This window comes from Sinohyriopsis cumingii, chromosome 6 (assembly GCF_028554795.1).
Source record: "Sinohyriopsis cumingii isolate HCF-2022 chromosome 6, ASM2855479v2, whole genome shotgun sequence".
In the NCBI taxonomy this organism is placed as follows: domain Eukaryota; kingdom Metazoa; phylum Mollusca; class Bivalvia; order Unionida; family Unionidae; genus Sinohyriopsis; species Sinohyriopsis cumingii.
Window position 1 is genome coordinate 141,897,258 of NC_142966.1, and position 21,641 is coordinate 141,918,898.

A 21,641-nucleotide genomic window follows, 5' to 3' on the forward strand; every position below is an offset into this window, starting at 1 on the left:
GTAATAACAAGAATTGGCTATAAAATTAAAAAAAAACTATATGTTACCTTTATCAGGCTAAAAGTAATCGGTGCGATGTAATCAATACCTTGATGAGGCTATCCAAGGCGCAGTCTACATCGAATAAGTATATATATTACTTACTTTTTCACATACCCCACGCTCGATCCAACGGTAACTTTGTATACAAATATCTACCCTACCTAAAACACATTCACTCGACATTTCACCGGTATCGTGGTGTTATCGACTGGGCTGGAGATAGAACCTGTAAGAGAGCTCCGTTGTTTGTCGGAATTTTGGGATTGTTACGGATTACCACGTGTCATAAGCCAAGACAAGGATTATCCAAGTTTTACCGTCAAGAGTTCACGAACATCAAACATGTATATCACCCATGTCACATTTTGGATTTAATGTGACAGAAGAATCGATTGATTAAACATTCACGTCACTCATAACAGAATTAAATTATCTAATGGAATACTTTTACAGGGATTGTATTGGAATACACGTGGGATATTCTCCTATTTATTCGTCACAATCAGTAATATATGTGCTGCTAATTTAATAGATCAAAAGCAACAGGCACAACTGCAGTGAATGGTCGCTGTTAAGGAAGAATATACCGCTGTTAATGTTAGTGAAGCTTTTGTTCCGTTAACAGGCTATAAATTATAGCGCAACGAATTAAACGGTGTTTCTATGAATATATTATGCGGTTAATTGAAATACTTACGCCCGTCGCTAATTGGCATTCATCTTGCTTTAACTAGGTATATACATACAAATCGAATCCTCGTACATATAAGCAAAGGCACTCTGTTGGTGGATTTGTTTAGGTCCTACCTACCGGTGCAGGTGGGGAATGATGATGTCGATATCTATCAAACCTCTGTAATGTGGATATTATAACACCTGATGAGTGTCCGAGTTATGTGTTTAAATGTGTACTTCGAGTACTTCAGTCCTTTTTGTGTATCCCTCGCAAATTTAGAAAGTAACGAGAAAATTGCATACGGCTACCCAGTACGGTTATTCACGTTAAACTCATCGTGCTGGAAGGGTGTTAAATTTTAGTTCATCTGACAAACTGTCCTTTCTTCTTACGAATATATTTGTGTATAAAACGATCTAAGATTCTGTGGATTTTTTGTGATTGAAGGAATTCATCATGAAGAACCATGACCAGTTAGACAGGGAAATTTCCCGTTTGAACAAGGTCCGGGATGAATTTGCCTATTTTGGCGATAACACAAAAACCGGGCGGTTTTGGAAACCATACTGGCAGCGTAAGAATGGTCAAAATGAAAATCGTTCTCCTACCTCAACCCCTCCAAGGAGTTTTCGGCTGGTGAGGAGGGAAGCAACACTTCACCAAAGTAATCAAGACCTGAGAAGTCACAGGTCCAGTCAAAAGTTATACCTGCCCAAAAGTATCTCAGTGGGCGGGCTTCATCCAATGCCGTATGTTCTTAACAATACGGATATGAACAAAAAGTCTCTCAGTAACAATATCCTGGCTTTTTCAAACTTGGACCCTAGTCCAGAGATAACAATGGTACATCCAAGTCAGGTCGAAGACAGCGGCGATAGAAATAATGAGGAGAATAAAGAAGTCCCTCATCCAGCTGAAAATCAAAAAGAGTCAACTGAGAAGATCGTCCAGAAAGAGGAGGGGGAGGAAGAGGAGGAAAACGACATTTATTTATCAGACGATGATCCTGTGGTTTCTAGGGAAAATTTAGACAAAGCTGGAACATATCTTGTCGAACATGACTGGATGTTAAAAAGTAGATTAGAGAAGGATTCTAAAAGATTAATTAGAAGTCATAAGAAGTTGCGTATTCCTATTCCAGATGACGACCCCTTGGACACGATTCAAAACAGGCTGGAGGAAATCAGTCTCATGGTAAAGTCTAAAGCAAAACTTAGCAACCAACTAGATACCATGGATCCGGAACAACGAACAAGGATAATGGTACGTTTTTCTCTTTCAAGTTACTCCATTCTGTGTCTCTGTGTGAGTCTATCAGTCATTATTGTGTCTCCCCTCTCACACAGAGTTTACTGACTTTAGAATGCCTCATTATCGTCTATAAATTCGTTCTCTAACATTTCAACCTTCTAAAAACAAGTATCTATGTTTCCTGGACCTGAATGCATGATAGATAATAAAGGATGGAATGCCTCAAATTATTCAGATTTATTGCTTACAAAAGAGACAAAAAGAAAACGTTTCATAAGAACGAGGAATCCTGAAAATAACGCAACTAAAAAGGTGGAATAATTACATCACAAGCATATTGTCTTGCTGGTAGACGGTTTTTGCTTTGATCGTGGTCTTAAATAATTTCTCCTTAGCGACTTCACACACTGGCGATATCTTGCACACTCAGTGTTTACAGTTCTGTTTACTTATACATGAACGTGGTGAATCTCATTAAAGCTGATTGAATATAGCCTTTGTTACACTCCAGAACACAGAGATTTCCCGTCACCTCAGGTAGCTATTAAACGCGTTGTTTAGAATCTAGAATTACTTTCACACAACCAGATAAAGTCCAAACGGGGAAACTAAAACGGAGTTATGTTACAGCATGTTTCATGACAATACAAGTTAACAAGTGAGTCCAATTTCTGGTTTTACTCACTACATGACAATCAAATTTACCTCGTGCATCCAAGCACCAGATGTCACTTGTGACAATCAAATGTAACTAATGGTTCTAAGCACCCGATGTCGCTAAATTATTTCTTGTAAATTTTGCGAGTGTTGTTCAAAGTGTAAATCAAAATATCTAAACGATCAAGAACTATGAAGAGTAAAAGTAAGTAAGTAAATAAATAAAATGATGAATTGTCAGTTACAATAATGCTAACGATGAACAATGTTTCTCTCGGAATAGGGAATGATCTATTTGTATCTATATATTTAAACTTCAATCCAGGTATAATTGAGTTTTCATTTTGTGTGTGCGTTTTGTTTGTTCTGAAATGATACGTTATAACTTCTACGTTAAAATCAATACGGTCTGACATTGGTAGTAATTTTTAGTCAACCGAAACAGCAGATTGAAGACGAGCCATGTGGAGAAGAAGTAAGTCCCAAAGACTTATAAAAGTTTTAAATGCCATCATTTAGGCTTAAAAATATGAATGTATCGATTGTTTTCAAAGGTTTCGTGAGATGAGCAAAACTTAAAACTCTTGTCGCATGATTTTTCGTTTATTTATTTACAAAATTGTGACTTACAGTTTATTAAAATATTTCGGCTGATGTTTTAAAGAAAGATTAAACAGGTATCAAGCGTGTATGGATCTAGAAATGGATGCCACCTTAACACATGGGCGCCAGTAGTTTAAACCAGGATTGTCCAGTGATCAGTGTTAACGTATGGATCTAATCATTCAAGAAAATGCGAACGAAATAACTTTATATTATCACCTGTCATTTATCTCAACTGATAAAGTTTTTAAATATAAGCTTGTGTCATTGTTAGTACGTCTTTATTTATTTGGTACAGTTTTACCGTTTGGTACTGGTCTATAGGCATCGCAATCTGAAATTCTCGTTGTCGGCATATTTATCTATTATTACATTTCAGATCATAGTACATAGCGAGACTTTGGAAAATCTTAAGTTAAGAATTTCACCATGAGTTCATTTGTTTTTGTTGTTTTGTTTAAAAAAAATTTAATGTACGTTTTTATATATATTCCAAAACCATCCAAAGATAAAATTAAATGAAACGCTCAAAATCAAATAATTTTTTTAAAAAAATGCAGATCTTTGATTGATTTTAATACCGTAGTTTAAGCGTAACAGATGTACTTGACAAATTTGTATCCTTTTTTTGGGGGGTGTGGTGTGGCTGGGGACTAAGAATGATTCTATTAAGTCTGCGAGTATCAAAATGTTTTGTCATTACATTATTAATTGAGAACTTTAACTTTACACATTTCGATCCGCGATCTGGACATTTGTATCATTTACAAAATATAATGGTATTGCATGCAAACTTTTAATGTGGAGAATAATTTAAAAAAACAACACTGTTTACATAAATCCGATACTGCCATTGATATATATGATTGTTCAATATTTCAATCATTGATAACAACAACTGGAACAATATATATCATTACTGAACATCGTGATGAGTTGAACATCAAGGTTTGTTTCAGTTTATAAAAAAATAGTGTGATTTAGCCCAGTGTTGTGCAAGTAAGCACGATTTAGCTAGGCTTTGGTCCCATCTAAATCGCAATGCACCACCTATTAGTCGCACAACCCGCCTCCAACACCCACCGCCCAAACACCCAAATCCATTAAACAGAAAGTAAAAGGAAATGTACACGACAACATGAAATTGAATAAGATAATGGAGTCATATACATGATTTTAGACAAAGTAGGTTTTTGCTAGATGGACAGTCAATAAAACGTGCATCAACAAAAAACAGTAGGGCACTGAGGGAAGTTCAAATGCATTTAATTATTGTCATTTTTATGGGTTTTTTTTTTAAATCATTATACCCTTCGAGTTGGGATTAAATTATAAGTTTTGTTTCTTCTTCAAAACACAAACTAATCTAATTCACTTGCTTATCCAATAATTATTTTATGAAAACGGACAAAAGTAGTAAACAAATTAATAAATGAATGAATAAAAGTCACGATATAAAATCATAGGATGTTACTCCCTATCCAGCAGAAAACTAAAGGTGATACCGAAACAAATAAAAACTACAATGATGATTTAATTGAATGCTACAAATAACTCATTTCATATTTAAATCCGTGTTTCGACGTTTGATTGTTAGCATTGCATTATTCCTTTTTGTTTAGTTTTGTGTTTCATATTTAAGCCGAAGACTTTACGGTCTTGTCAGTTCGTGCATAAATGCCAACTCGTATTAATGTGCTTGTTTGTATGTGTAATAGGGTTCACGTCTCCGACTATTGTACTCTCATATAAGTCGAGTCAGACTGCAAACAGCATATTCCCTGGTCTGCCGCCGCATCATGCGCTGGCAGATCAGGGTCTATGTCGTTTGTTCTACTGATTAATCCTAATAAACTGCACCAACCAGATCTGCCGGCACATTATGCGCTGGCAGATCTGGTCTCAGCAGTTTGCATTTGGACTGGACCTATAAGTAAGTATATACGTTTCATAAGTTTGGATACTGACTGCAGACATGATCGGGTTAGAGTCATAAAATTGTAATAAATTGTTTACTAGAAAAATTTTGAAGGTTGATGTGGTCGGCTGTAATGAAAGGGGTGGGTATGGGGACAAATAAACACATAAATAAAAGCATTGGTATGCTTTTTGCTAAATGTTTACTGTGAGGCATGCGTCCTTTCCGCATGGCGACCACAGAAAATTATTTTTTAAAAAGTTACTATTCCGTATTTAATAAAGACTAAAAGCATTTCTGGAAAATACAGAGGGAAATCTGTAGAAATACTAATCTCAAGAAAATCAAGGAACAAATAATGAAATTGTATTTTCCCGAAATTCTTACCTCAACTTGTATTTTTTTTAATATTGTAGGAAAACTATCCTGTTTGATATGTAAAATTTGCAATAAATAAAAAGTTTAGTACTTTATTTTGAATCACTAAACAAATCGCCACTTTTTTCGATTTCTGCAAACGACGAAAACAGCTGCATAGCGAGAAAAGTCCTGACACATTTGGCCAGCCGTTCTATGAATCAAATATTATTGTAACATGATGATTTTAAAGCACCCATAATACCTTATGCCATAGTGTAAACTCCGTTACCATAGAGATAAGTTACTATTGATTTAAGGATCCCTGATTAATTCTTTGATAATGTTCTGCTTTTTACATTTCTAATATGTCAAACATTGAATGTAACAACACTCTTAATTCTCACCCAAAAAAGTGTCGGCCTTGTTTCAAATAAATGCTTAGAAATTAGGAAAATGTAAACGCAGATTCAAATTGTAAGAACAACAACAACAACAATAAAAATTTCCCATGAAAGTTTTACTTAGGTTACGTGCACCAAGCTGAAATTTCTCCTGAAATGCGTATAAGATGCTTACGACTTCTAGGGTAGTCACAACGGCCCAGTGCAATGCTATGTTACAGGCAGTTTTAAATTTGTACGTGTATCAGGTAATTGGATACATATATAGATTGATCGAAATTAATTGTCGTGTTAATTATTTGGCTATTACTGTCTGTTTCCAAGACAAGAATGTCATACACATAAATCACGCGCGGAGAACAAATTTGCCAACGTTTTTGATGGAAGGTGTTTTCAGAGGCTTACCTCCGTTTAAAAAGCAAAATAGTACATCTGTAGATAGACTGGTCATCCCTCTAATAAAAGGATCCCATTGGTTCCGTAAAGAAACAGACATCCAATAAACAAGCGTTTATCTCCAGTATTTATTGCTTGCCCTGGAGCATGATAAACAGGGGACATAGAGCTGAGCGGAAGTGGGTGGGGTGTATTTTAAATGCTTCTATTGATGAAACAGACTTCAATTCATAGTTTAAGTTTTAACGTATGATAGTCAAATGAGGTAAATTTATGCGTGTTTTGTTTACATTCCTCTTCACAATCTGCGTTGTCAGCAGTTTTCCTCTGATGAAAGATAAGTGTGTAGACGTTTTATTTTACTTATTTTCTTCCAAGTTACCCGATGGCATGTATATAACGCCTGTACTCTTTTCCTTTACGTCTAACATCAAAAGAATTTGACTGATGTATTTTAATGTAAGAGTTTACTTAGCAAACACAATCAACATTAAATTTTCTTATGAAAGTTGCTGCATAAAACCAGCATGTCCTTAAACATTTCCATAAAACCTTCTGATACGTTTTTATTAGATCGTAAAATGTAGTAAAGATTAAAGCTGACGCCAATATTGTTAATTTAGTCAGCAAAGAGCTATTCTAAAGACCATTGATTTGTGTTTTATATTTTATATCCCTTGAGTCAGGTTGTCCGTCCGTCCGTCCGAGGTTTGTTTACGTAACAAAGCTGAACCCATTGAGATATTGTTTCGAAGCTTTGCAAGTTTTGTTTCGTAACTAGAAATTATATTCTCTATGAAATAGACTCTGTCTGATACATATTTTAAGAGATTACCCAAATTTTTTTAAATTAAAAATTGTGCGTGTCTGTTCATCCCTTACTCTCTCCTCCAGTTAATATCTCCTGAACCAGTTGAGACATGTTCATGAAATCTGAATGAATTTGTATGTGGCGGGAGTTTGTGTCCCACGTGCGATTTGGTTTTGTCAGAGTTATACCGTTACTTATCTCCGAATGTTCAATTTTTTATGTTAACTTCAAATCTTCTTAACCGTCTGAGGTATCTACATCAGACATGGCATGATCTTGTTTGATGCCTGGGCAACTGGTCTTCTAACATAGCTGGCTTTGTCTTATCAGTATTTAAAGAAGTATTTGCATTTTTTAGAAAGTTTAATTATCAGTCTCTCAGTCCTATTTTTAATAATTAATATCGTCTTAACTGTTTGAGATCTCATCATGAAACATGGTATAAATTTTTATTATGACAAGAAGGTAGGACACATATAATAATGGGCTATGACCCGGGTCCGATTTATGGGCATTCGAGGCGTCGGACTTGGGGGATGTCGGAAAATAAAAAATGGCATTCAACTATTGAACAAATAGCATGAGGATGAGGGTGGACTGTGGTGGGGGACGGTGCCGAACTCGCTCCTTGTCTGGGGCTCCATTTGGTCTAGGGCCAGCCCTGGTTTTATTAGATTATTATTTTTATAGCGGAGGTGGGCGCCACTACGTGAGCTCTCATTGGAATGTGTATACCAAAAATACAAACACTGTTCCACCTGATAAAAATTGTCATATGGGTACGCATTTTATGTTTGGGTCCACTTTCTGTTTACTTTGGATAGACTTTGTATTCCTGCTTGAAGAGCATGGTTTTAAAGACGTATAATCATATTCTTCCGATTTCACAATAAGCATTTCAGCGATCAAGATGTGTTTGTTGCAAGGCTTCTTCAAATGCGTGGATATAAAATACAAACTCAGACTTCGGGGCTCATTTTGTGACTCGCAAACCCCAACCCAGATACGTTTGTACTGTACAACAGTGCAGTTTATATAATTTCACAAGTGTAAGGTTCCCACAAAAGCTTACCAATCCCTTTATATGATTGCACATGGCGATCTCTTTTGATATTAGGAATACACTCTGACCACTCTGAAGGAAATATTCCTCTTGCATTAATTTCCTTGTATTTAACACATTAGTGAGTAAAACAGTGTATGTTATACGGCCGAATTACACCTGGCAAACAGTGTATGTTATACGGCCGAATTATACCCGGCAAACAGTATATGTTATACGGCCTAATTACATCCGGCAAATAGTGTATGTTATAAGGCCGATTTACACCCGGCAAACAGTGTATGTTATAAGGCCGATTTACACCTGCCAAAAAATGTATGTTATAAGGCCTAATTACATCCTGAGTTATGTATTATTGAGTAGGTAAGCTTCTTTGAAAATATTATTCTTCTTAATATTCCACGTACTGCTATGTCCGTCTCCAGACCAAGATGCAGGAGACGAACCCCATTTAATGGCTCAGAATATATTTCATTACAAACATTTGACATACTTTCGTACGCTTCCATGGAGATATTAAGTTAGCAGTATGTGTCTCCGTAATGGAAGACTTGTGTGTGTGTGTGTGTGTGTGTATATATATATATATATATATAATTGTGTTTGTTTAAGGCGTTTGTATGTTCTCGAACGGGATTCACTTACCATAGATTAAATGTAAAATGTACAAAGATATAATCGATTTTTATTTCATACTATATGAAACTGCAGTTTATAAACGACAAGTCAAAGTGGGAAACAGGACCCAGAGACCTAAAAGCTAAATTCTAAAAATAGAATTTTAAGCATTTATCGATTTTGTTTCAGACTGTATCAGACTTTAATTCTTGTTTTTTTATTCCGGCATGATGTCATTTTATATTTTATTGTAAGAAATCGTGACGTAATATATTGCAATGTTTGGCGTGATGCAGTTTCAAATAATGAAATTGATGTGAGTTATTCGTCTACATTCAAACGATAAATCCACTCGCATTATACGCAGTATTTCTTAGACGACAATTCAAAATGAGGCTGATACCCGGTCACACATGGGGTTCATCATATTATGTGACTTTTACCTCCCTTGTCAGCCAACCTGTGTGTTAACTATTCTTGGCATTTATATTGTATATTTGTCTGCACGTAATCTGTTTAATACGAGAAGTTCGGATAAATTGGATTATACTTTAGAGTACATACCCGTTTAATATTTACATGATTGATCTTGCGTACAACAAGAATGCTTCTTTCGTTTTTCCGTACCACACACACAGACTGAAACAGATGCTGAGGAAACGTAAAACCGTAACTGTGGAAAATGTATGAATTCCTTTTATAAGTGTTATGTATATTTTATTTAATTGTTTATCTGTTAGTTTTAAATTTGTTTTATTTCATTACATGTAATGTAACATTGTTTGCTGGACTCGACCTTGTCCACAATTGAGTTAATTTCTGCTTGATTTGATTGACCTTTTCTTATTTCATTTATGTAAACAACTAAAAATAGCTTTATTATACTCACTGTGTATGAGCGTATTAACCAACTTATTATTCAGGTAAACAAGAAGTGTTAAATATCTTGATCAGGGTCAGGGTTTTGGAGATTCCCACGTGAATTTCATAGGCTAAAAATGCTAATTTGACCTGAGATCAAACAGAGAACTATATTATCTTGTGACTGTAAGGATTTTACAAGTCATGATTTAACATCTGGCGCTTTAAGTTGTATAATGTTGTGTCCAGTTTGGGCTGAGATTTATTTTCTTCAAATTATGGAATTCAAGCGATTATTTTCTCTGGAAATATAAAAGTACTCTGTCAAAATTCTTGGATAAAGACAGTCATTGAAATTTATACTGTATTTGAACCTGGAATAATATTTATGTGATTCAACAAGAGACTGTTGATACATCAGCACTTCGCTGACCATAATAGACACGTCATGGCCGTCAAATTTGGATCTCATCGGGACTTGAACTTAGTTTCATTCAGGTCTTTTTATTACTAGGACTTGTGGTTTAAATTCTCGGTCATTTTTGGATTTAATTTGTAATACCGTAAGTTCTTTTTTTTCTCATTTTTTACTTTATATTCTCGGGAAATAAATTATTTGTTAAATTTTACAAAGTTTGTTGCCTTCATCTTTTTTGTTACTTATGTTAAGAGCATAGACTCGTAACACCAGTATAAATGTGCTGTAAAAGAAAATTTCTATGCTGGTATTTCCTGCTGACTTCAAAGTATGAAACTCACCAGCTTGTTCCAGAGAGAGAAAAAAACTAGGAAATGATAATGAATATTCAGTCTTCATAGCTTTATGGAAAGTACCAAGTGTGAAAGAAATATTTAGATGAAAGTGATGAATTTCTTCTGGTGGTCAGTATATTAGCTGTTTTCACTGAATTCCATGCGTCTTTTTTGTACACATTAAATCGAACTTTATAATCCCAGTTTATATTTAATTAAATATATTTTTTTATTTATATTAATTTTTTCGTTCCTGAAATTATTTCAAAGCAGGGGTATATAATAAATGCGAAACAACATTCATGGTTTCTGCCAAGTCTGAGGAAAGTACTCGTTTGATGGGGAGATGTACACATCTCGACTGACGACCTGATATACTGCAGTTATCAAGATATTTCAGAATTTATTAGTGGCTGGATGCTATATCCTTATATGACTGGCTCAAAAAAAGGAGTAATCTGTCGTTTGTGATTTCGAAAAAAGATATTTTTAAGTGAGCTTGATTTTTCAAACCGTTACACACAAAACATTTCGATCCGGGAGCCAAACATCCATGGCAACAAGCGCAAAGAAACTAATGCTGGTTACTGCACCCCAACGACGCACTGGAAAGCAATGTCAATAACAAAAGTACTTGCCGAAAACTTCAATGTGCACACCGATACAGGTTATTTTTTTGTATTCAATATATATATATGGTATATATATATATATATATATATATATATATATATATATATATATATATATATATATATATATATATATATATATATATATATATATATATATATATATATATATATGGATTTATTAACTATTAAACCCAACTAAACCATTTGAACTTTCATCGAATCTATGTTTGGACAACGACACAAAGCAACAACATTTACTCTGGGATGAAAGACCATTTTACCAGGCATAACTACGAAGAAGAAGTGTTGTATAAGCCAGACATATTTCTTGCAGGTGTACTACCATTTGACAAAGACTAAAACATGCAAAAAATACATAAGCAGGGTATATCAGGGACTGACATAATTTGAACCACATTTATTGTGGAATCAGTGAAGATTAGTGTTATTTGTATGTTCTATTAATTTATTGAAAAGGGCGGAATTAACTTGAATAGCAATCGATTCAAACGTAAACGAATTCAGTGGCTATGCTTATATAATGGATTTTGACGTGGGGTTAGATTGGTACATGTGATAAAAAGACGTGCGTCTTTAATGATAGTTTATTCAAAGTCACATTTGAGTCGTAGAAATATAAGACGTGAATATTGCACGAACATAAAAAATACAAAGGTTATTGAATTACGTGATGTGATTGGGATTAGAAGTTTCAACACCATTTACTTCACATGAAAATCACAGTATCAGAATGAACCCATATATATTATCATATTTTTCTTTTTTATTGCCCTCCCACGTCTGTTATGCCTATGTATGCCGACAAGCGTACGTTGCGTGTGTGTGTGTGTGTGTGTGTGTGTGTGTGTGTGTGTGTGTGTAATTTTGCATCACTCCTTCTTACATAGTTCGATATACATATCTTAAACTCTAGAACTTGGCTGGTGTTGCTTTCAGATGTGTATACAAGGCTTAGAACACATTCTGTAGATGGGATGGAGAGCTAAGCTTTTACTGGTGTGGAACAGGGGGAATCGCTAATTTAGAATACTGGTGTGGAACATGGGGAATCGCTAATTTAGAATACTGGCGTGGAACGGGGGAATCGCTAATTTAGAATACTGGTTTGGAATAGGGGGAATCGCTAATTTAGAAAACTGCCTCATGAACATTACGTTTCTTTTCTCATACAAAACGCTTTTGTAACATTACAGCGTAAAAAGCAGTCCCATCTGTATTCGCATAGAAATCGAGTCCAACTGCATATTATGCCCGTAGATTAGGGTCAGTGTGGTTGTTTTCCTCCTCTACTGATTTCTCTTAACAAACGACATATACTCAAATCTGCCAAGCCTGCATTATGTAATAGCAGATCCGGGTCTGTGTAGTTTGCACTCGTACTTAACTTATAGGTGATTGTATACGGTAGCTGCATAATTAAACACAATCGATTCTATGCCGTATTGAAATGTGTGTGACTGCATGATGTAATATATTTGTTTGACTGAATTTGATTATTCACTTCAACTGTCTTGTTCCTGTTGTTGAGAATATGTATTGCTTCTCTCGTGAACTTACAGACAACTCGAACATCGAGCATTTGCATTTCATTAAAATATTATTCTAAGGGGTTTGTAATATATGGATACTTTAATTAGTATGTGTCATTTAATTTATTTGGTTCCTTTGAATCCAAAATGTATAGGTATGGACTTGGTCTTTATCTACTTGAAATAATTTACTACAACCTGTTTTATATATCGAATTTCTTGGCAGTCATCACGAACTTCGCTTATGTTTTACAATAGATTAAGCATATTCTCAACGTGGTTGAGATCTGTACACATGTAAATGGATGAGAACATCTGTACACATGTAAATGGATGAGAACATCTGTACACATGTAAATGGATGAGAACATCTGTACACATGTAAATGGATGAGAACATCTGTACACATGTAAATGGATGAGAAATAGGTGACCAGCTTATTGGTTTATATCCATTATAGAACCATAAGCATGTAGTCAAGATACATAACGGTCAATTGTCAGTTTAATATACGAGAGAGAGAGAGAGAGAGAGAGAGAGAGTATATGAGACAATGGCGTGCTAAGGATAAATGTCACCTTGGGTGAGAATGCTGGCCCTGCCAACGATTTTGCTGCTATTTAAGTTTGATCAGCTATTTTGGCGCCCCAAGACCTTTTGCGCCATGGGGCAACCGCCCCGTCCGCCCATAGATCCGTCTCCCCGTTAGAACGGTACAGATGTGAGAGGACCATATAAATATAAGTACACAAGAGGAACATAGAGTAGGAATATAAGTACATGAGATGACCACAAAATAAGAATTTAAGTAGACGTGAGGACCATAGAATAAGAATTTAAGTAGACGTGAGGACCATAGAATAAAAATTTAAGTAGACGTGAGGACCATAGAATAAGAATTTAAGTAGACGTGAGGACCATAGAATAAAAATTTAAGTGCATGAGTGATGCATTGAATAGGAATATAAGTAAATGAAAGAACCATAAAATAGGACTATGAGTATATATATATTATTGACTAGTCTTTTGTAAACATAGTAAAATGTTGTTTCGATCATGAATTTCTGAATGTTTCTTTTAGTAGAGTTGTTTTGTTAATGGCATATGAGTCATGTACGAGAGAAAGAGTAGTTATATCAACATAAAAATGTAAAATGGTGACTTTCTAATAAAGTACATGCCTTTGATATTCGTATAAAGTGCACCTAAAAGTTCAATAGAAGTTATTTGATATGGCAGAACAACTATATCTTTTTTTTGCACATTAGATCATGGCAAGGCGCTATAGAAACTACCTGCTGTGTTCACCCCTTCACAGTGGGCAGAGGGATAGGATATTAATACGCCCTAATGAGCAATGGATATGTGGGACTACTTTGTAGCAAGATTAAGAGATCTTAAACTATCATCTATATCGTTAACACAAGCACGAAACAGAAATAGGCCCAGAACTAATCCCTGCGAGACACCTTCAAACGACTGACTAACATTTAAATATTCATTTCCAGAGATAGCTGTCTTAGTTCTGTTTAAAATATAATATTCTAGGCATCCTAATAGATTTCCCTCCATCATATACATTTTAATTTTTTTAACCTTATGCTACATTGTATTAAAAGCTTTGGATAAATCACAAAGACAGTACGTGGAAGGTTCTGATCAACTACTGTGTCAGATGATAATTAATAAACGTCGATGTGTTTAAAAGAATTTTTTTTAGAGCGATCAGGTATAAAACCCGATTGATTTTTTATAGGACGTTGCTTTGATGGAAATGTTTATTAATGTGTTTAAAAGAATTAAAAGTGATCCGGTATAAAACCCGATTGATATTTTTATAGGAAGTTGCTTTGATAGAAATGTTTATTAATGTCTTTACAGATCTTTATTCTAGGACCTTACCGACATTGTAGAGAAGTGATAAGGATTTACATACATCAACAATAGATTTGTCAACTTTTTGTAAGGTGGTACTTCATAAGGTAGCTTGTATTGTTTAGGTATAATGCTATGACATATTAAATAGAAATACAAAAAGTTGGAATGGCATGTTTGCAATATTTCTGGTCGAGAAATGTTATTTTTCTGTATTGACGGAATTGATTGAATGACATTTACAAAACTCACTTGTATTAGTTCAAAATAAACAAATTGTAGCAGTGTTACATTCTACAGAAATGGTAATTCTTTTTTTTTTCACACTCGTAATAAACATATTGTAGCAGTGTTACATCCTGTTGAAAGGATTGCACAAAAGTATTCATAGTGCGTACGATGGGTCTTCCTTGGCAGTTGTTTGGTTTCCATAGAAAAATATTTTCAGCTTCTTTAAGAAGGACTAGCCAATTTTGATCCAACATGATATGAATATTTCTTAGGACACGCCCAATGAAGGTTATATATGGCGTGGCTCCCCTACCAACAGCGTGGACCGCTCTGGTGGTCCAGTGGTTAGTGAGCCCGCTTCGGATGCGGGAGGTCGCTGGTTTGAACCCCTGTCGAGTCATGCTAAATACATATAACAATAGCACTAACAGCTGCCTCGCTAGGTGTCAGGAAAATGTGACCGGGCGGGACATGATGCTACGTGTCTGCAGCATGATACCCCAGTGCTGGACATGACTATAAACTGCCACACTGCAGACATCGTAGCGATATGACTGACAAATTGTTTAATGCTACGTTAAAAATCAAAATCTCTCTCTCTCTCTCTCTCTCACACACACACACACACACACACACACACACACACACACACACACACACATCAACAGCGTTGCTTCAAAACAACCAGGTGGAAAGGTTATAAAGGGTTATATAATCTTGTTTACTTTAAACATTTGCTCATTCCTACCATAACATCTGAAGCAGAATCAGTCTTACGATTGTGTTTAATGTTTCACCTGGGTGGATTTATTTATTCAAATTCCTATTCACTGGAACATTAAAGTGCTCAGTTTGTTCTTGGACTGGACATCAATTTGAAATTATAGTGACTTCAGACAGGAACAGTTTGGATTACATTATTGTGATACATCAAAATGCTCTTAGCACATCGTCACACTCCAGGCTACAGATCCATTACCACAGTTGAGACCAGAGGCATATCAGCACATTCAATATCGAAATTTATTTGGAATACCACTGAAATTCAGTTAGAACTTTATGCTATTGGACTTGCGATAGAACGTTTACGACTATGTGGGATTTATTTCACAGTACTTTAAGGTCTTTTTAAATTTTTCCTTTGTATGCTAGGGAAATAAATTAATTGTTGAATTTTACAACAGTTGCTGGAATTGCTCCTTTCTGCTACTTAGTTCAAGCCCATAGTGTCGTAACAATGTTAAAAATATCATAGAAAGAATTTTTCTCCAAAACTGCCCTCACATATCAGATCTGTAGAGTCCATGCATAAACTTCTTTCACATTCGTGCAGAAAGCAACAAGGCACCATTTCTGTCCAAATGAACTTTCTCGAAGATAAAATAAAGTTGAACAATAAGTCAAATGCCACCAGCTTTTACCAAAAATCTAGAAATCATCATGTCATGGATTTCTTTCAAAACAAGGCACCAGTCTTATTACAACAATTGCCTTTTAGACGAACGTGTCCCACGTGAGCGATATTAGGCCCACTAGGACCTCTTGCTAAGACATTACCTTTTCTTCATACCATTATTTTTAAATTTCGTCCCGAAGAAATAAGCTTCTGTAGGTTTTCAAGTTATTTCAAATTACCTTGATAAAAAGCACACCTGTCCCACTTTCGTACATGACATCGAAAGAATTGGACTAATGCATCTGAATTACCATGTTTACATAGCAAATACAACCACCTTACATGTCCTTATGTACATTCTTCATACGGTGTAAACATTCTATCAAGGTAATTTTTATTTTCTGTAAATTGAAACGTGTTTTATTGTATCATAAAATATAATTAATTTAAGATAACCTTGAAACCTTTTGTACATTGATTTGAAGAGTAAGTATTTAGCAATTTTATTTAGACTGCAGTAAGAAATGTAAATTGACTAAATTTACTAGTACACGGTACAGCTCGTGTTCTGTTATGTCTTCGATCGGTTTTCATATACGGCTTACTCAATATATGGCTAGATTTGTGGGGCCTTTGTTTCACTGGATGGGGGGGGGGGGGAGTGGGGATATTTTGTATTGGCATACAGTTTTTCTACGACATGAGACAAGTGAGGTCGTTCAATGTTCTCTCTCTCTCTCTCTCTAAATCACAAACACACACGCAGACACACGCACATACGCACGCAGACACCAGGTAATGTCTCAAGCGAGAGGTCCAAGTGGGCCTAATATTGCTCACGTGGGAAACGTTCGTCTAAAAGGCAAACGTAGTAATAAGAAAAGTGCCTTGTGAATATATATAGTGATGTAGTTTATTTCAATCATACTATTTCCGATTCACTTATGCAGATAATATCTCAAGTCACTTTCCAGGACTTATTTTCCTGCAAACCAATTCTACAGCCACGAAGCATTATATTACTCTGTGGTACATATAGTTGATTTTCTTAAAGATAAATACCTATAAATAATTTATGTTATTTTTCCAGTATTAAAATTAGTGATATCCTTGATAAGAGGCGATACATGAAATCGTTGGCTTTCTCCACTATCTCAATGCGCAGTCATGATATTCTTTAATCAATAATTAGGGAATTTGCTCAATATTGCATGAGTACCAGTAGCTGGAGGAAAAATGTGAGACGGAAATGCTACATTTGTTCAATCAAACATGGCGTGATACCTTAAAGCAATCTAGATTTGCAAGCCAGTATCATAGATCCTTAACTATTAACAATACGTTTCGGGATTGGTTAGTTTGTGACGTCCTTCGCACACAACATAAAGACTAATTTGGTAAACTCTCCTCCTCCTCCTCCGTTCCAAACTGATGTGATTGGATAATATTTTCATATCGTAGCGGAAAGTACGTTTTTGTTCCTTATTCCAAGACGTATTTTTGGTAGTTATCTTCGGTATCACTAGTACCGTAAGTGTGACGCATTATCAGTTAATCATGGCGTCTTTACTTTAGTTTGGTACAGACCTAAACATGTTATAGCGTGACATATCGCCACTCTGAAAAGTCATTGAAAGTCTTTAATGGGTATTATCTTGAACATTAAGTGTTATCGATTTTGTTTGTTTGATTGTTTGATATTTTAAAGAGTGTGATAATTACAAGATGTAGGCACCGAATAAAATTTGTAATACATTAAAATATATTTTTTTTAAATACGTATATTATCCATGAATTGAAGAGACAGTCTCATAAAACAAAATTCAAACAAAACGAAAATTCTGCTGCTATTTGATTAGATGTCTACTCACTTAACATTTACCTACGTACGTGGGGCCCCGAGTGGCCGAGTGGTCTAAAGCGCTCACCGTTCCGGATCACTGCCATCTCACCTCTGTCTGCGTATGTTCGAGTCCAAGGCTCGGCTAGCGTGGGTACGTGGGAGAGCCTGCCAGTAGCTTCTCGTGGGTCGGTGGTTTTTTCCTGGGTTTTCCAGGGTTCTTCCTCCACCAGTTATACTGGCCGCCATATATGGCCTATCTTGTGCTGAAAATGGCGTTAAACCCCAGAACAACAACAACAACAACAACAACCTACGTACGTAACATTTACGTCATATTGGTACGAGTTATAATCTTCGTTTTAGTCATGTGACTCGATCTGACAAATACTGTTGCGTATAGTTAACAATATTTCAAACTACACGATGTAATTCATGTCTTGTTCAGTAGATAAAAACAAAACAAAACAAAATAGATGTGGAGAGTATTATACTTGCTTCCCATGTGCGCGTGACAGCCACCTGGCATATCCACAGACGCCTGAGTCTAGTCATATGAATGAAGCAATCGAAAGTTTCAAATGAACGAATGAGCGGAAGTCTCATCTAATTGACAGTTAGATGTATCCAGGACGTAGGGTTGTGTTATTCCAACATAGTGTTTTTTTTCAAACTATTTTTTACATATCGCCGAAAGGCCTTTTCAACCCGTCTGTAACTCAGGAGCCGCGAGATATAACGGTGTCTATGATGTACATTGATGAGTTGCCGACAATTTATTTGCGTCAATTGCACGGGTTTATGAAGAAATGCTATCTGGCTCAAACGGACCTTCTGCATCAGTACAGGTTTGAGGGCTTATTTACCGGGCTAAATTTTAGCTGGCTGCAGACATTAAACGTTATCATATAACTAAGGGGGTTTACATACGCGCACAAGCGTTTTTAATAGGATGTTCATAGGCTACTAGAAGGAAAGAAGCATTTTGATTGATTGAACTGAGGGGTAAAACAGGAGCAATTTGTAACTAATGACATTCTCCTAGACACGGGGGAATGTTGCAGAGTTACTCTTCTTACACTTCTTTAATCGTTGTTGTTGTTGCAGGGTTTAATACCATTTTTCAGCACAAGCTAGGCTGTACATGGCGGCCAGTATAAATGGTGGATGAAGAACCCGGGGAAAACCCCCAAAAGAACCACCGACCCACGAGAATCGACTTGCAAGCTTTTTCACGTACCCACATTGGTTGAGCCCGAGACTCGAACCCACGCAGAGGTGAGATGGTTGTTGTTGTTGTAGGGTTTAAAGCCATTTTTCAGCACACGATAGGCTATACATGGCGGCCAGTATTAATGGTGGAGGAAGAACCCGGGAAAACCCCGGAAAGAACCACCGACCCACGAGCTACTGGCAAGCTTTCTCACATACCCACATTAGCCGAATCCGAGACTCGAACCCACGCAGACATGGGTGAGATGGCAGTGATCCGTAACGGTGAGCGCTTTAGACCACTCAGGGCCCACTTTCTCTATGTATGTATGTATGTATGTATGTATGTATGAAAAACGGGTGCAAAAATTCAGATTATCCGGACTTCTATGGCATAGTAAAAATAATTCGAAACCCAGTGGTAGACTTCAGGTTAGTTGACTGATGATGAGCATGATATAGCCTATATATTTTTCACCAATTTTTTGACGAGTGGAGCGTCCATAAATGTTTATTACTGTTATCACTTTTTGGGATCATGGGATAAACGCAGTACAAACAGCTGTTACGATTCGGTGATCTTATTTTGAATCGTAATTTCAGTATTTTTACAATGTTTGTGTTTTGTGACATTGCGGGTGGGGGGACAATGGAGGGCATTTATAACCATAATACACTCCTCTATCCCGACTATATAAAACTCTTTAAATAAACAACTCTTACAACTTCTTTTTCATTCTCTTCAAGAGTGAATCATATTGTTTGCTGAAGTTTAAAATACACATGACTGTATCGTTTACTCAAGGTCCCTATGGCTGCAGTGCAAACATATGTCTCGAATGGTTCTTAAATATGCCTTGATAAAAAAAGATAAAGTATTCAGTTATATGATGAAAAAAGTACGAACAATTGCTGCTGTTTCTTGCTTCTTTATATTGTAATGACGCTGTCAACATACACCTTATAGATGTGATGTGCCGTGTGGTATGGAGAAGGCATTGATAGGCCCAGCTTGTAGCCCCAATAAACAACTGTTTCTACTCTCTCGCTTTCTATGATCATGAATATTTGTATAAAAAAAAACGTATTTGTTTCTCGAAGTGTGAATTTATATATTTGCACAGCGTTGTCAGTTTCCTGCTGAGTAAAGGTCAGGAACTAAACCTGTCGAAAAAGTTTCCAAATGTCAGGTGACAAAAAACGAAAACACTCCGATATCATATTCACGCGAACCTCTTAAAGTCTCGAAATAGTAGGTCACTAGAAAAACTAAAAACGAAAAAAACAACAAACTTCGAGTTCCTAAGCATGTTTCGCATCTTAACGATGATGATGATAATGATTATGGTGATAATAATAATAATAATAATAATAACAACAACAACAACATTATTTATTATTATTATTATTATTATTATTATTATTATTATTGATGATGATGATGATGATGATGATGATGATGATGATAATGATAGCTCCGAAAAGTGAGAATTCGCATGCAGTTTTTATCTGCAGAATCATGCTACTTTACTTAGAAGATGACAAATTCGGACACTGTTTGAGAGCAGTATTTGCTAAGAGACTATGTGTTGTTTTGCAAGTCCAAGTTTATTTCCATTGAACCACTCTCATCACATTATTTAGTTTGAAACGGAGAACATTCAAAGCTGAAGTGTATGTGTTTTATGTAATTATTGCTCTTTCCAATTTGCATTTGTTTCCTCGATGGGAATGCTACCTATTTAGAAAAACTAGTATTATGTGATATAATGTCGAGTGCTCTTTCTTATGGCTGCCATAAAAATAAAAATAAAATCATCTGATTTTTTTTAATGTTTGCACAACAAATCAACTAGCATAAAATTTGGGTGTGTACGATGTTCATTCCTTTTCAACAAGCATTAAAATGTCAACTTTTATCTTTTTACGTTTTAACAAGTGCACATTTTAACGGATAGCAAAATGTTTTCAGTGCACATGGAGGTGGGAGCTCTAATGCTACCTGAAAAATAAGAAACATGTTTGGACTTCGTATTAGTATTATTATATATTTTAGTATGGGTCTGTAAATCTAAGAAATGATACCATTATACAATTGTACTACTTTTTGCCTAAGAAATGATACCATTATATAATTGTACTACTTTTTACAAACAGACTAGTGAATATAGAACGTTTTCGTATATTTGTATATTTAACTTTCATGTTTGTGAGGTTATGCCTTTTAAATACAGATCTCAAGAAATTGTATTGTCTGATTAAAATTTAATTTTATATAATTCAAATGGACTTCTGCTTGCTAATTGAACACAGGCACATACACAAAGACACACACACTTTTAGAGCTTTCTTAGAAAGCTTGCTGCACTTGTTTCGATTTCTGTCTGTTTATAAAAAGTTAGAAAAAATAAGAGGTCGCACAAATTAACAGAAATAAGAGAAAACTCACGCAAATATTCACGGAAATGAAAAATAAAGCTGCACAGATTTGG

At 35.5% G+C, this 21,641-nt stretch overlaps 1 protein-coding gene across 5 annotated transcripts in view; it reads left to right on the forward strand.

The window, feature by feature from the left end:
- Window positions 1–21,641, forward strand: part of LOC149798150 (uncharacterized) — an 88,939-nt gene that overhangs the window by 19,916 nt on the left and 47,382 nt on the right. For 2 of the 5 annotated variants that reach the window (XM_089963256.1, XM_089963255.1), the window contains exon 3: window positions 1,860–1,981. The exons of 1 other annotated variant lie outside the window; for it this stretch is intronic. In XM_089963256.1, coding sequence (XP_089819382.1) covers window positions 1,860–1,981 — 122 coding nt within the window. Of the gene's footprint in view, window positions 1–267; window positions 1,982–21,641 lie in introns of those variants that run through there. 2 more of the 5 variants (XM_089963253.1, XM_089963254.1) reach the window with 1 other exon arrangement.